Raw genomic sequence first — 14,382 nt, 5'->3', positions numbered from 1 at the left:
TTTGGAAGAAAAACTGCTCTGGGTCCGTGCAGCTTCAGAATTTAAATCGCTGCGGATATGTATACGTGTCAAATGTGCACCTTTAATAAATTCTATAAGCACTGCCCTCAACTCAAAACTTTCTCAACTACCGAGCTGTCTTACACGGATACAGAGCAGGTATAAAGCCACCTGTACTTGGGTCTTTCAAAGAAAAAAATACATAGGGAACTTTGCACTTTCTAGGAGGAATAGCTAAGTAGATGTCTTTGCGTAAAAAAAAGGGCCTTGTTGAAGCTTCAGTAGGAGATCTGGACAGGGAGGATGGCAGGAAACACTAAGGGGGCCCATGCAGAATCCTCAGGCCAGCTGCCAGAACACCAGAGGCCTATTACATATACACGATGAGACTTTAAAAAGTTATAGGTTCAGGGCTTCCCTGGTGGTGCAGTGGTTGAGAGTCCGCCTGCCGATGCAGGGGACGCGGGTTCGTGCCCCGGTCTGAGAGGATCCCACACGCCGTGGAGCGGCTGGGCCCGTGAGCCATGGCTGCTGAGCCCGCGCGTCCGGAGCCTGTGCTCCGCAACGGGAGAGGCCACAGCGGTGAGATGCCCACGTACCGCAAAAAAAAAAACCAAAAACCAAAAAACAAGAAAAACAAAAAAAAAACTTATAGGTTCAGCAGCTTGATGGTTTTCGAAAAGATTGTGGGAGCTTTGTTCCCTTTTTATTTGGTTTCTTTAAAAGATGACTGGAATGAGGGCTTTCCGAGACTTGGGGTAGTCCTCAAACATCTTGAGGTAGAATCTAAAAGACAAGAGAGGAATAATTATAAATACAACCGAGCAGTGGTCAACGACTGAGGTTTGATCTGTTTGGAATCCCTGTTACAAACCAGCCTGCAGTTGTTCAGGGTCTGACTCTTCCAGATGGCCATCTATCTTCTTCCTCCCTCCTGCATCCTATCTCTTGTAGATGTTGAAGCTTCTCAGGTTGAGAAATAAAAAGTAATAGCCAGAGGACAGCAGTGGTGGCTGCACAATACGATGGGTGTACCCGATGCCACTGGATTATACACTTAAAATTGTTAAAATGGTAGATTTTGTTATGTATATTTTACCCAATAAAAAATACATCATAGCCAGAAAGAAGTACTCAGTGGATTCAACTGAGAAATACAGGGAACCAGAGACCCCAAAGAGCATAGGTAACGTTAACCCCAGAGAACTGGTCATGTTCCCAGGAAAAATATCCCTTCGTGAGGCCTGGGAAACGCCAAGAAAATGTTACCTTGTATTATGGGTTGAATTGTGTTCCCCCCAAATATATGCTGAAGTTCTAACCCCCAGTTCCTGAGAATGTGACCTTATTTTGGAAATAGGGTCACTGCAAATATAATTTATTAAGATGAGGTCATACTGGAGCAGGGTGGGCCCTTAATCCAATATGACTGGTGTCCTCATGAGAAGGGGAAGAAGAGACACAGAGACACACACACGGGAGAAGGCCACATGAAGACAGAGCAGGGATTAGAGTGAGGCCGTTATAAGCCATGAACACCAAGGACTGCCGGCCACTGCCAGAAGCTAGGAAAAGACAAGGAAGGGTTCTTCCCTCGAGCCTCCAGAGAGAGCGTGGCCCTGCCCACACCTTGATTTCAGACTTCTGCCTTCAGAACTATGAGAGAATAAATTTCTGTTCTTTAAGCCACTCGGTTTGTGGTCATCTGTTTCGGCAGCCCAGGGAGACTAATACATCTTGTAAAAAGGCTTTCCCTTTAAGTGACCAGGCTGTTCTCTTACCTAGTTGAAGCTGGAAGCTCTCAATTTATAATTAAGATGATACACTCTGTTCAAGTACCATAGTTTGAACTGAGGGACAAATAGTATTAATATGCCACAGGAGGTGGCTGGTTTTCCGTGCTGTGATTTGAGGTCTGCTGAGCTGCCTCTCACAAACCCCAGTAAGCCCTGTGAAAAGATGCCCTCCGCCCTTCCCTCTGAAGAAGGCTGACATAATAGGACAGGGCCTCAGTTTGGATTCTGCTGTTGTACTAGCTAGAACCCTCTGGTGGGATTGCTATCCCTCCCCTGACCAAGCCCAGCGCAGGCCACCCTTCTCAGGGCCCCTCCAACTGCTGGCTGATGCCCTGTCCTCTCCCCCGCCCCTCTGACTCTGGTGGGCAACAGGCCTTCCTGAATGGGGAAGAACTATTACACTGACCCCCTTCCAGGCTGGGGACCCTCCGGCGCCCTTCCCCACCAAGCAAAGGAGGGGGTAAGAATAGATCATGAGGAGTTGCTGTTTCATTCATTTCTCGCAGGTCTCTGCATAAATTCCACTCCAAGGAAAAGAACACATTCTTATTTAAACCTTCAAAACTTTGAAATTAATCATTAGCGGGACTAAAACACCTATGCAGGAGTATAAAGGGTTCCTTCAGGGTCCTGGTTCCAAGGCCGTTCTCTCTTTGGGCATCCATCCCCTCTGTCACCAGTAACCACAGGCTTTCTCTTTCCTCCAGCCCCATTTCAGCGAAGGGATCTGACATTTGCCTTTACAGCCTGATAGCAACTTAGTATGTAACCCTTTCCCTTCCAGTGATACTTTTCCTTAACTCTTTTGTCCCCACCCCATCCCAGTCTCAGGGATTGGGAGGGAGGGAGGCGTTAGTAAAGCTTTAGGCTAGACCTACAGGGGAATGGGTCTAAACCCCTGCAATTCCCAGCATTCCCCGACAGATGGCACAGTCCTGCAACTGCACCACACAAGTACATAATTGTTGACCCTATCTTCCCAGGAAGCCAGCAATGACCTTGGTAATGATTTATGGAGGGTGGAGGTAGAGGAAGGAGGAGAGTACCAAAATAAGCCCTGGTATTACACAGATTCCAAGAAAATAATCCTAGAGTTTCCAGGGCTCTGTGATTACCTGAACAGTTAGCACCAAACCTAGAATTAAAAATAGTAGGCACACTAGGTACAGGGCTAGTACTTTTCCCCAGTGGTTATCCATCCTGGCTGTACCTCAGAATTACCTGTGAAGCTTTGGAAAGTGCAACCTGGGCTCCCACCTATGGAACACACTTGGAGAGATGTGGCAGAAGTGAATTGAAGCACGGAAATGGAATCTACGTCTTGTACCTCCTCTTACCTGTAGCCCACTGCCAAACAGCAGCCATTGCCAGATAAGCCTGATAGGAGGGCACAGAGCCGGGGTCAACTAACTCATGTGGACACCGAGTGCTTCTCTCTGGGAAGCCTTCTTCAACAAGGGGGCGTGTGGCTTCCCAAGTCACTTTGGTGCTCCTGTCTACCTGGGTTTGGTTTTGCTCATAGGAAGAAAAAAAAATGTTACTGTTACTGTCATCCAGCTAAATTTCAACTTCAGTGAAAATCCAAAAAGTCAGAATTCATCCGTCTGGATAATTGTATCAACCTTACCTTGTAAAAAAAAAAAAAAATTCTCTTCCGTGTCTATATCTGACTCCATGTGTTAATAAAAGCCTATTTGGAGAAGAAAGCTACATGGATGCTGCCACCTTGATTGAAAAGTTTACCTATGGTGGTGAAAAGCTCGCAGCCCAAGGAAACAAAGTGAGAAAAATGCAAATGCAAGTGCTGGGAGGGACCAAGTGGCCAGGGCATAGCCGATCCATTCAATGATCTCGCCAAGGAAATTGGCTCCAGAAACGTACGTGAACAAGCCACCTGCGTGCAGAAGAATCAACAAGTCAATCATCAGTCCTAGATCAGTGCCGCATTAAAACCCCTGTGCTTTGTTCCAAAATACATAAGGGAACCTAGGATGAATGTGGGGCTGGAGACTGCCTTCAGTCATGGGAGTTTGGTGGAATCCTCTTGGGGAGAAGGGAAAACACCATCAGCATCCTGTAGCCCTCAGAACATCCTGGAATCGTGAGGAGTGGCCCCAACTGCTGGATGGGCTCCATCTAAATCTCCAACAACTGCTGGGCTACTGGCTCTGGACAGGACAAGGATGAGGTACAGGAGGTTGGGGATGGTTTCGTTCTATTAAGCAACATTTCCAGCTACCTCACCTTCTCACTCCTTCCCTGGACACCCACACAGCACGTCCACCGCACACAAGTTAAAAGAACACACCACGTGAAAATAACCTGAACTGATGTGAGAATTAGTCAGACTCTCCTTTGGCATTTGCCCTCCCACTTCTGCAAAGCAGTACACTCGTTCGAGTTTAAAGGACAGAGTGGGAGCTGCAAGGGTTTTGCCCTACTGGAGGCTGGTGAAGTCTGTTTCTATTGATTTTAAAGATTTCCTTTTCTATCCAACCTCTATTTCTGACCTCAAAACTGTATCTAGAAATCAACACATTTATAATGTTAGGAAATATATCTACGCTCAATATTTCTGCCCCACACTAAACTGGGGAAGTTTCACCCCAAACAATTTTTTCTTTCCATACTTATACAAAGAATATTTTGTTTTTAAGTCATTATCTAACTTAACAGTTGGAGACTAGCCTTGGCAATTTCACTTTTAAGAGCTTTCTCTGCTCTTCTCTATTTGTCTAGTTACCGAATGAAGACTTAAAAAATCAAAGCCCCTTAAAGCTATCTTCCTGAAGGATGCTATTGCATCAGCAGCTCCTGACCTGTAACTCCCCAGGAGTTAACACTGGCCTACTGCAAAGGGTCTATAAATAGTCTGTGAATATAGCAAATGGTGTATCTCAACCTACAGTATTATTTTTGTTTGATGTAGGTACTGAAAGGATGTTAGCAACATTCAAATTCATTTAAGTGTTACCTAATTCAAAGTAGCTTTGTCATTATTTTTTTAATCAGTGGATATTAGTCTGTGCCAACATCACGTCATAATTCAGTAATTTTTAAATGTAAATAAAGAGTTGTATTTACATCAAAAAGGGTGAGAGCCATTGACCTACACAAATACCCACCTAAAAATGTTGAAGGATGACTTGGACGAATTCACTCCCACCTGCTTATACTTGTCAACCTCACACCTTTGTTACTTGGGAACAGTTAGGATTTCAAATATTCTGCACCTTTATCTCTGAAAATGCACTTGTACTTGTTAGGCTTCCCATCCTAATTTTTGATTAAGTAAATATGGTTCCCTCCACCTTTTAGAACATACGAGTGGCAGGAAATAAACAAATACTACCCCCTGACTACTCACTAGGTAAGTCTAGTGAGACTTATTGAAGGGGACCAATTTGTTGGTCATGCATGATTAGGCTTCATTTGCTAACCTAGGAAGGATCGACACTCCGTACATATGATTGTTAATTTTTTGTGTCAAGTTGACTGGCCATGGGGTGCCCAGATACTTGGTTGACCATTATTTCTGGGTGTGCCTGTGAGGGTGTTTCTGGATAAGATTAACATTTGAATCAACAGAATGAGTAAAGCAGATTGTCCTCCCCAGGGTTGATGGGCATCCAATCCACTGGAGGCCTGAATAGAACAAAAAACAGGGTAAGGGAGAATTCACGCTCTGTTTTTGAGCTGGGACATTGGTCTTCTCCTGCATTAGGACTGAAACTTACACGGAAGCTCTCCCAGTTCTCAGGCCTTGGGACTCAGACTGGAAATTACACTGCCTACTCTCCGTGGGCTCCACCTTGTACATGGAAGATCATGGGATTTCTCAGCCTCCACAGTCATGTGAGCCAATTCCTCACAACAAATCTCTTTATTTATCAATGTCTAAATCTATATTCTATTGGTTCTGTTTCTCTGGAGAACCCCAGTACAGCACATAATAATCTTACCTACCGCAACTAAGAGGCAGCCTACTTTCACCCTACCCCAAACCCCTCCCTCCCCCCACCTGCAGGGTATTGTGGTCATGAACCTTCCTGGGGGCTCTTCTCTTGAACTTCCAGGTTCAGATGAGGACTGCAAATGTGCTGTGGGGTAGGATGGAATGTGGAGGAGAAGTCAGGGACATATTGGGATATATTGTGTCATATGGGCCCTCTCTGCCCCCTGTCCCTTTGTTACTCATAGTGTAATTCCTGAGACAGGCTCTCAAGGAGGAGTGGGAATCTGGAGGGCAGGGGAGACATTACCTTGTGGAATCCTATAGATGATTTCTCCAGGCTTCCTGAGCTGGCGCAATATATAGTCACTATGAATGTTGATTCCCATTCCCAAAATAAATAAGAAGACACCTTGGCAAAGAAGAGAGGGAGAAGTTAAGAATATATCCTGTTTTTGGTGTTTTTCTCACAATCTAAAGTTTTTGTTGTTGCTGTTGTTTTTCTAAAAATGAAGGGAAGGGCATTTGACTTCGAATTTTAAGAATGAAACTAAGGCAAAAAAGGGGGGGAGGGGACAACTAACCCTGGTCCTAAACTTGAATGAAGGGGCTGTGCTGTTTCATAAACCAAAGGGCTGAAAATGCACAGTGTCATGTGATAGAGGCATGCGGGAAAGGAGAGAGGGAGGCCCTACCATCGTGCAATACTTAAATAAGTAAATAAACAAATAAATGAATGAATAAATAGCAAGCTTTCAGCCCATTCACAGATAATCAAAACATGGTCGGCAAACTCAACAGCCAACTCTAATCCCTTCTCCTTTGCCACCCCCACTACAGAGGCTGAGAGACGGTCTTGTGACCTAGTTCTGCCAAGAGGATGTAAAGGGAAGTCTTCTGGAGGTTTCCTTGGAAATCTTTTGCTTTTCTGATAAAGGGGGCTAAATGGGACCAGTGTCTCTATGGCCTCCCTCTTCCTTTGTTGCCAGATGCGATACCTTGAGCTACAGGAAATGTCTTGCAACCATGACGTGACTGTGATGAGGACTAGAAGTAAATATTCTCACAACAGCGGAACAGAAAGTGCCTGGGATCTTAATGACACCAGCAAGCAGCTGAAGGAATGCAGAAGCCACCTACCTTAGGACAATCTTGTTATGTAGGAAATATAAATTCTTAATTATTTCACTAAGAGTTGGGTTTCTGTGACTTATTGCTGAGAGCACTACTGATTGATATACCCACGCTCATGGAAGTAATTGGAGAGCTTGGCACCTAGCAAACTGGTTTCCACCACGGCCAGTTCACACATACACTCCCCTTCCCCATTCACAGGTACAGAAAGGGCCCTGGTCTGAGATGAGGAGAGCTGGGGTCAGGGATGCTATGTATTATGTCCCAATGGGCCCAGAATCACACTGTTCCACACAGACGCCCAACCCCAGCTCTCAGCCAAGTGTATTTGTGCTGATCAAAATACATCAGGCAGGGGACTTCCCTGGTGGTGCAGTGGTTAAGAATCTGCCTGCTAGTGCAGGGGACATGGGTTCGATCCTTGATCCGGGAAGATCCAACATGCCGCGGAGCAACTAAGCCCGCGAGCCACAACTACTGAGCCCATTCACCACAACTACTGAAGCCTGTGTGCCCCAGAGCCCATGTGCCACAACTACTGAGCCCACATGCTGCAACTACTGAAGCCTGCGCACCTAGAGCCCGTGCTCTGCAACAAGATAAGCCAGCACAATGAGAAGCCCGTGCACCGCAACAAAGAGTAGCCCCCGTTTGCCACAACTAGAGAAAGCACACACGCAGCAACGAAGACCCAACGTAGCCAAAAATAAAAATATAATAAATTTAAAAAAAAACAAAATACATCAGGCAAAAAGCAAGAACAGTTGAATTAAAAACAGTCACATCTACTCTCACCTCATTTGCTATGATATGAAATAATGATTGTTGTCTTGTCAAAAGATTATTAGCCTGGAAGAAAGGAAACCTGGGAAGGGACACCAGTGGAGGGAGGACAAGGGTGTGGGAGAGGGAGGGGAGATAGCATGCACAGCAGTAGAAAAGCAGGCACCTTAGATTCGATTGTCTGTGTGTCCTTGGACAAGTCACTTAACCTCTCTCAGCCTCACTTTTCTTATCTGTAACATGTAGATTCCAACAGTACCTATCTTAAAAGGATGGTATGAGACTCATTCATGTGTTGATTCTTTCATTCATTTATTCAGATAACAGGTGTTGAGGTCTTACTATGTACCAAGCACTGTCCTAAACACCAGGGACACAGTAGTGAAAAAAACAGTCAAGGTGTCTCTTCTCATAGAGCTTACATTTCAGTGGAGAAACACAGAAATGAATTAAAATAATGAAACATTTTAAATCACATAATATCACTACAAAGCAGAAAATCAAAGTAGGATAAGGAGATAAAAAAGAATGAATTGGGGTGGGGAGGAAGTATCTCTACTTTAGATGAGGTCAATAGGGAAAGCTTTTCTGAAGATCTGGCATCTGTCCTATGATTTGAATAATGAGAATACAAAGATCTGAGGAAGAGCATTCTGGTAGAGGGACTAACAGATGCAAAGGTCCTGAGGCTAGTATAGGTTTAGCATGTCTAAGAAACAGAAGGAAGGTGCTACAGTTAATGCTTTAAGATAGATGGTGGGGGGCGGGGGTGGTAGTGGTAATGAGGAGATGAGAAGAGGATGGAACTTTCAAAATCCCATCAAGCTCTACAGGATATGGTGAGGAATGTGGATTTGTAACTGCAACAGGAAGCCGATGGCAGGTTTTAAGCAGGAGAGAATAGGATCTGATGTTAGTTTATTATCATTACAAAAGAAGTATATATGTTTTGTGGAAGATGAAATGCTAATTAGCAGAAATAAGAAAACCAAGACACTTTGTTCCTACCACCCAAGAACTACCACCATTAAACACTTTGGTGCATGTCCTTCCAGATCTTCATCTTATGTAACATGTAGGCATATTCCAATTTCCTCAAATGTCCCCAGAATACCACTTCTAGCTGGTTCGTGTAAACCAAAGTCCAATATAGGACCACACCCGACATCTGGTCATTACATCCTTTAAGGCCATTTTCATCTAGCCCACCCCTGTCTTTTTTTTTTTTTTTTAGGACACTGACTTCTTAAAAAGACCAGACGGGTGTCCCTCAGAAAGCCCCCCTTTCTAGATAAGACTGGCTTACTTCCTCACGGTGGCATCTAACTGATTTGATTCTCTGTATTTCCTGTAAACTGGCATAAATCATTTTCTTGTGTGGTTATGGGATCAGTTTAATAACTAAACAGTTAGGTACATTTATTTATCTGTTCTCAGTGTTGAGCAACTTTCATTTGGATTTTTAATTAAGTTATGAAGTTTCACGATTCAAAGGACAAAACTGTATTAAAAGAAAATTTCTGCCCACCATCCCATTCTCCTTACCCCAAACCCTACAGATACGCTTTTTAAAAACAGTTTCTCTTTTATCAATCCAAGAGGTCCTCCTCCAATTTTTTACACAAACAGCAGCACACTATACACACTGTGCACACTTTATGTTTATTTAACCTCATGCTCTAGGGATGTCTCCAGACGAGCACAGAGACAGTCCTTGCTTTTGTTCTGCTTTGTTTTTGTGGCTCCAGAATACTCCACTGGGTGTGTGTACCAGCATTCGTACAACTAATCCTCCGGTCATTCGTGTGTTCAAATGTTCCCTCTGACCGCTGTGTGGAGAAGGAGCTACTGAGGGTCAGGACTGGAAGTAGGACGTTTAGCTTGAAGGTCACCGTGGCAGTCCAGGCAAGAGGTCATCCTGGCTCAGACCAGGATGACGTTAGCGCAGTCATGGAGAGCTGAGCTCAGTCGGCACATGTTTTAGAACTAGAGGCAGCTGTACTAAGCTGATGGAGGGAACGTGATATGTGATGTAAGGAGAAGGATTAAGGATAATCTCTGCCTTTTTCCTTTGAGCCAAAAGAATGTACAAACAGTTGAACCTTTACTTTAGTAAAGAACTTTAGCTCCTCTTGCAGATAATGAAAAACATTCAATGATCAGTGTTTTATACTATTTTGGATAGGTGGTCAGGAAAAGTCTCTCTGAGGAGGTGTGAATTAATAGAGACCTAAATAAAGGGAGGGAGCAAGCTCCCCGAGTATACAGGGACTGAGCATTCTACACAGAGGGTGTAGTCTGTACGACAGCTCTGGAGCAGGACAAACTTGAGTATTCCAGGCCCAGCAGGAAAGCCACTGAGGCTACAGCACAGTGAGATGGATGGAGATAGGAAATGAAGTCAGGAAATGGGGCAGGACCAAGAACATCTGGGTTTCATAGGCAGTGGTAAGAAATTTGTATTTTATCCTGAGAGTAACAGAAATGCACTGGAGGGTTTTGAGATGGGTAATGACATGATGTTTTTCAAAGATCTCTCAGGCTGCTATACAGAGAAAAGACCAGGGTGGAGGCGGTCGTGGGGTGGGGGTGGGGGGAATGGAATCCTTGGAAGGTTATTGCAGTAGGATAGGGAGAGGTAATGGTGATTTAGCCTGTGGGAAGGGGTGTTAACTGGGGTATGGGTGAGAAGTAGTCAGATTCACTTACCCAAGCTAAACCGTATGTCTGTGTACCAGTCAGCAGGGTATTCAGCACAGTAAACCAGATAGTAGCCTTGGAGGAGTCCATTTCCCATGCAGAAGACAAAGCCTCTGAAAAGGAATACAACTGGAAACGGCCTCCCTCTAGTGAGCAGTGAGTAAACAAATGTCCTAGGGTATATGGGGGAGAAAGGTCAGGATCCATTGTTAAAAAAAAAATCAATCACTGAGATGAAGTAACAGGCAATCACATCAAGCCCATTTTTAAAAACCATTTCCCTTAAATGTATGCAATGAAAGGACATTATCTGGTTCTAGAGCAATCATTTAGGCTATTATTTGTCTTGTTTCATTAAAATGCACAGTAGCCACCATGCATTTCAAGCCACAACAGCCTTGAAAGGTAAATTTCATCCTTATAAATTAAGTTAATAAATTCAATCCTATAAACACAGGACTGGAGATCAGCTTTACATGGATCTAGAAGTGAAATCCAGATTATACTGGAAGAAAGATAAAGCCAGGCTTATCCCATGTAGCAGTGGAATGGAATTGTGATAGGAGTCGTTCAGACATATATGGCTTTCCATATGTTTCTCTAATATGATTTAATTACTGATATTGTAGCATTCCCTAGAAAGTGGGCTGCAGAACCCCTTGAGAAAAGTGAGAGATTCCTTTAAATGCTAGGAACTATGAATCTAGAGGAATCTAGGAAGACGTTAAAAAATATAAATAATGTCAAAATTAAAATTTGCCCAAGATATAATGCTAAATACTAGACAGCAAACTATGTCCTGTTTTTGATTTTTCTTCTTTTATGGTGCAATATAACCATCATACAGGAAAGTTCATAAACCTATGTGAATAGTTTAATGAATTACTATCAAATAAACACCCATAATGTCACTAACCCAAGTCAAGAAACGGAATATTGCCATCACCCGGAAGCCTCCTATGGGTCCCTCCTGTTCACAGTGCCACCATTACCCCAGAGGTCACCACCATCCTGATTTCTGTAATAATCATTTCCTTTTGCTTCTTTACAATTTTACCTCATTTGTATGCATCCCTAAAAACATAGTTTATTTTGCTCATATTTAATTCCATATGAAAGGAAACTCATCATGTTTCTAAGACTCAAGCATGTTGTTGTGGATAGCTATAGTTCATTTATTTTCATTGTTGTATATTATTTTCATGTATGAATATACCACATGTGCTTATCTATTTTACTCTGATGAATATCTGAGTTCCTTCCATAGTGTTTTACTTACTCAAAGATAATTTTCCCAACTCACACACAAATGGCCATCTTATTTTTGATAAAGGAGGCAAGAATATACAATGGAGAAAAGACACCCTCTTCAATAAGTGGTGCTGGGAAAACTGGACAGCTACATATAAAAGAATGAAATTAGAACACTCTCTAACACCATACACAAAAATAAACTCAAAATGGATTAAAGACCTAAATGTAAGGCCAGAAACTATCAAATTCTTAGAGGAAAACATAGGCAGAACACTCTATGACAAAAATCACAGCAAGATCCTTTTTGACCCACCTCCTAGAGAAATGGAAATAAAAACAAAAATTAAAAAATGGGACCTAATGAAACTTCAAAGCTTTTGCACAGCAAAGGAAACCATAAACAAGACCAAAAGACAACCCTCAGAATGGTAGAAAACATTTGCAAATGAAGCAACTGACAAAGGATTAATCTCCAAAATTTACAAGTAGCTCATGCAGCTCAATATCAAAAAAACAAACAACCCAATCCAAAAATGGGCAGAAGACCTAAACAGACATTTCTCCAAAGAAGATATACAGATTGCCAACAAACACATGAAAGGATGCTCAACATCACTAATCATTAGAGAAATGCAAATCAAAACTACAGTGAGGTATCACCTCACACCAGTTAGAATGGGCATGATCAGAAAATCTATAAACAACAAATGCTGGAGAGGGTGTGGAGAAAAGGGAACCCTCTTGCACTGTTGGTGCAAATGTAAATTGGTACAGCCACTATGGAGAACAGTATGGAGGTTCCTTAAAAAACTAAAAATAAAACTACCATACGACCCAGCAATCCCACTACTGGGCATATACCCTGAGAAAACCATAATTCAAAAAGAGTCATGTACCACAGTGTTCACTGCAGCTCTATTTACAATAGCCAGGACATGGAAGCAACCTAAGTGTCCATCAACAGATGAATGGATAAAGAAGATGTGGCACATATATACAATGGAATATTACTCAGCCATAAAAAGAAATGAAATTGAGTTATTTGTAGTGAGGTGGATGGACCTGAGTCTGTCATACAGAGTGAAGTAAGTCAGAAAGAGAAAAACAAATACCATATGCTAACACATATATATGGAATCTAAAATATATATATATATATATATATATATATATATATGGTTTTGATGAACCTAGGGGCAGGACAGGAATAAAGATGCAGTCTTAGAGAATGGGCTTGAGGACACGGGGAAGGGGAAGGGTAAGATGGGACGAAGTGAGAGAGTGGCATGGACATATATACACTACCAAATGTAAAACAGATAGCTAGTGGGAAGCAGCCGCATATCACAGGGAGATCAGCTTGATGCTTTGTGACCACCTAGAGGGGTGGGATAGGGAGGCTGGGAGGGAGACGCAAGAGGGAGGAGATAGGGGGATATATGTATATGCATAGCTGATTCACTTTGATATAACGCAGAAGCTAACACACTATTGTAAAGCAATTATACTCCAATAAAGATGTTAAAATAGGAAAGATTATTTTAATGATTTTTCATTTTATGTTTTAACATTTCATCTTATGTTTAACATTCCAAATGTTTATACATTTGGAATTTATTTTGTTGCAAGAAATTAGATAAGAATCCAACCTAATTTTTTTCCTAATGTTAGTAAATTTACTAAATATCTCTTCCTCACTGACACGCATTGCCATTGATATTATACACTAAATTATCATACATATTGGTTTCTCTTCTAGACTCTTGTTTCTGTTCCATTGATCTATTTATTGCCAGTACTATGTTATTTTAATAATTGTACTTTTAAAATATGTCTTAATACTAGGAGGGGCTGTTCTTATATCATTCCTTTTTTTATAGATTTTCAAGTTACTCTTCACTGTTTATTTTTCATGTGAACTTTAAAACTAACTTGTGAAACACCCACTCCCAAATCTCACTAATGTTAGAAATACCATTGACCCTTGAACAATGGGGGTTTGAACTGCCCAGGTAAACTTATCCATGAATTTTTTTCAATAGTAAATACTACAGTACTACACTATACAGGATTGGTTGAATGCAGGGATACAGAACCTCAGATAAGGAGGAATGGCGTTTACTGAGGAACCACAGATATGGAGGACTGACTATGAGGTACACATGGATTTTTCAATTGCTTGGAGGGTCAGTTCCCCTAACACCCATATTGTTCAAGGGTCAACTGTACTCTTAAATTTAAAAATTAATTAAAAGAGTGAAACTGCAGAAGGAGAACCTCCAAGAGCACTCCTCCATAAAAAAAAAACTGACAAAAAAAAATGTCAGACCTCTGAGAACCAACCAAGGCTTGCAGCAACCCAGGGAGCATTTAGGCAAGAAAAAGGCTAAATCTCAGGAAGGACAACAAGCTCTGTGGCATTTTCAACTAACCTTAATCCCATCTCCCACTTTCCAGTTCTGCACAGCGTTGAAAAGTAACAGCTTCCATTCCCAGGATTGGAGGGAGCAAAACAGGGCTTGAGCTCTTTCAAAGCCCCATTTCCAAAGAGAAGTCATTGTTTTACCTGTCTGGTAGTTCCCTGAAAGACTCCACTCAAAAGGCTTGTCTTTAGCCCACCTCACTCAAACCTACCTAGTGCTAAAACTTTCTGGGGATGGGGGGATGTTTTTGAATGTTTTAGCAGCACAGTGCCCCAAGGTAATGGATAACAGGTGGGGCAAATATTAGACTAATCAAAAAGCTTAAAAGGAAAGACTGAGG

The 14,382-nt window shown here is 42.3% G+C and overlaps 1 protein-coding gene across 1 annotated transcript in view; it reads right to left on the bottom strand.

Annotated features, from left to right (window-relative positions):
- Positions 1-636: 636 nt before the first annotated feature.
- SRD5A2 (steroid 5 alpha-reductase 2) overlaps positions 637-14,382 on the bottom strand; it is a 65,585-nt gene continuing 51,839 nt past the window's right edge. Inside the window, exons 2-5 of the mRNA XM_022573846.3 lie at positions 10,375-10,538; positions 6,059-6,160; positions 3,540-3,690; positions 637-786 (exon numbers count right to left, since the gene is read on the bottom strand). Of these exons, the coding sequence (XP_022429554.1) occupies positions 720-786; positions 3,540-3,690; positions 6,059-6,160; positions 10,375-10,538 (484 nt within the window). The 3' untranslated portion in view covers positions 637-719. The remainder of the gene's footprint in view (positions 787-3,539; positions 3,691-6,058; positions 6,161-10,374; positions 10,539-14,382) is intronic.

This window comes from Delphinapterus leucas, chromosome 13 (assembly GCF_059928025.1).
Source record: "Delphinapterus leucas isolate spDelLeu-1000000601 "Yukka" chromosome 13, BTC_Dleu_Yukka2, whole genome shotgun sequence".
In the NCBI taxonomy this organism is placed as follows: domain Eukaryota; kingdom Metazoa; phylum Chordata; class Mammalia; order Artiodactyla; family Monodontidae; genus Delphinapterus; species Delphinapterus leucas.
Note: the sequence above shows the minus strand (reverse complement) of the source record. Positions and strands in the feature narration are given on the sequence as shown.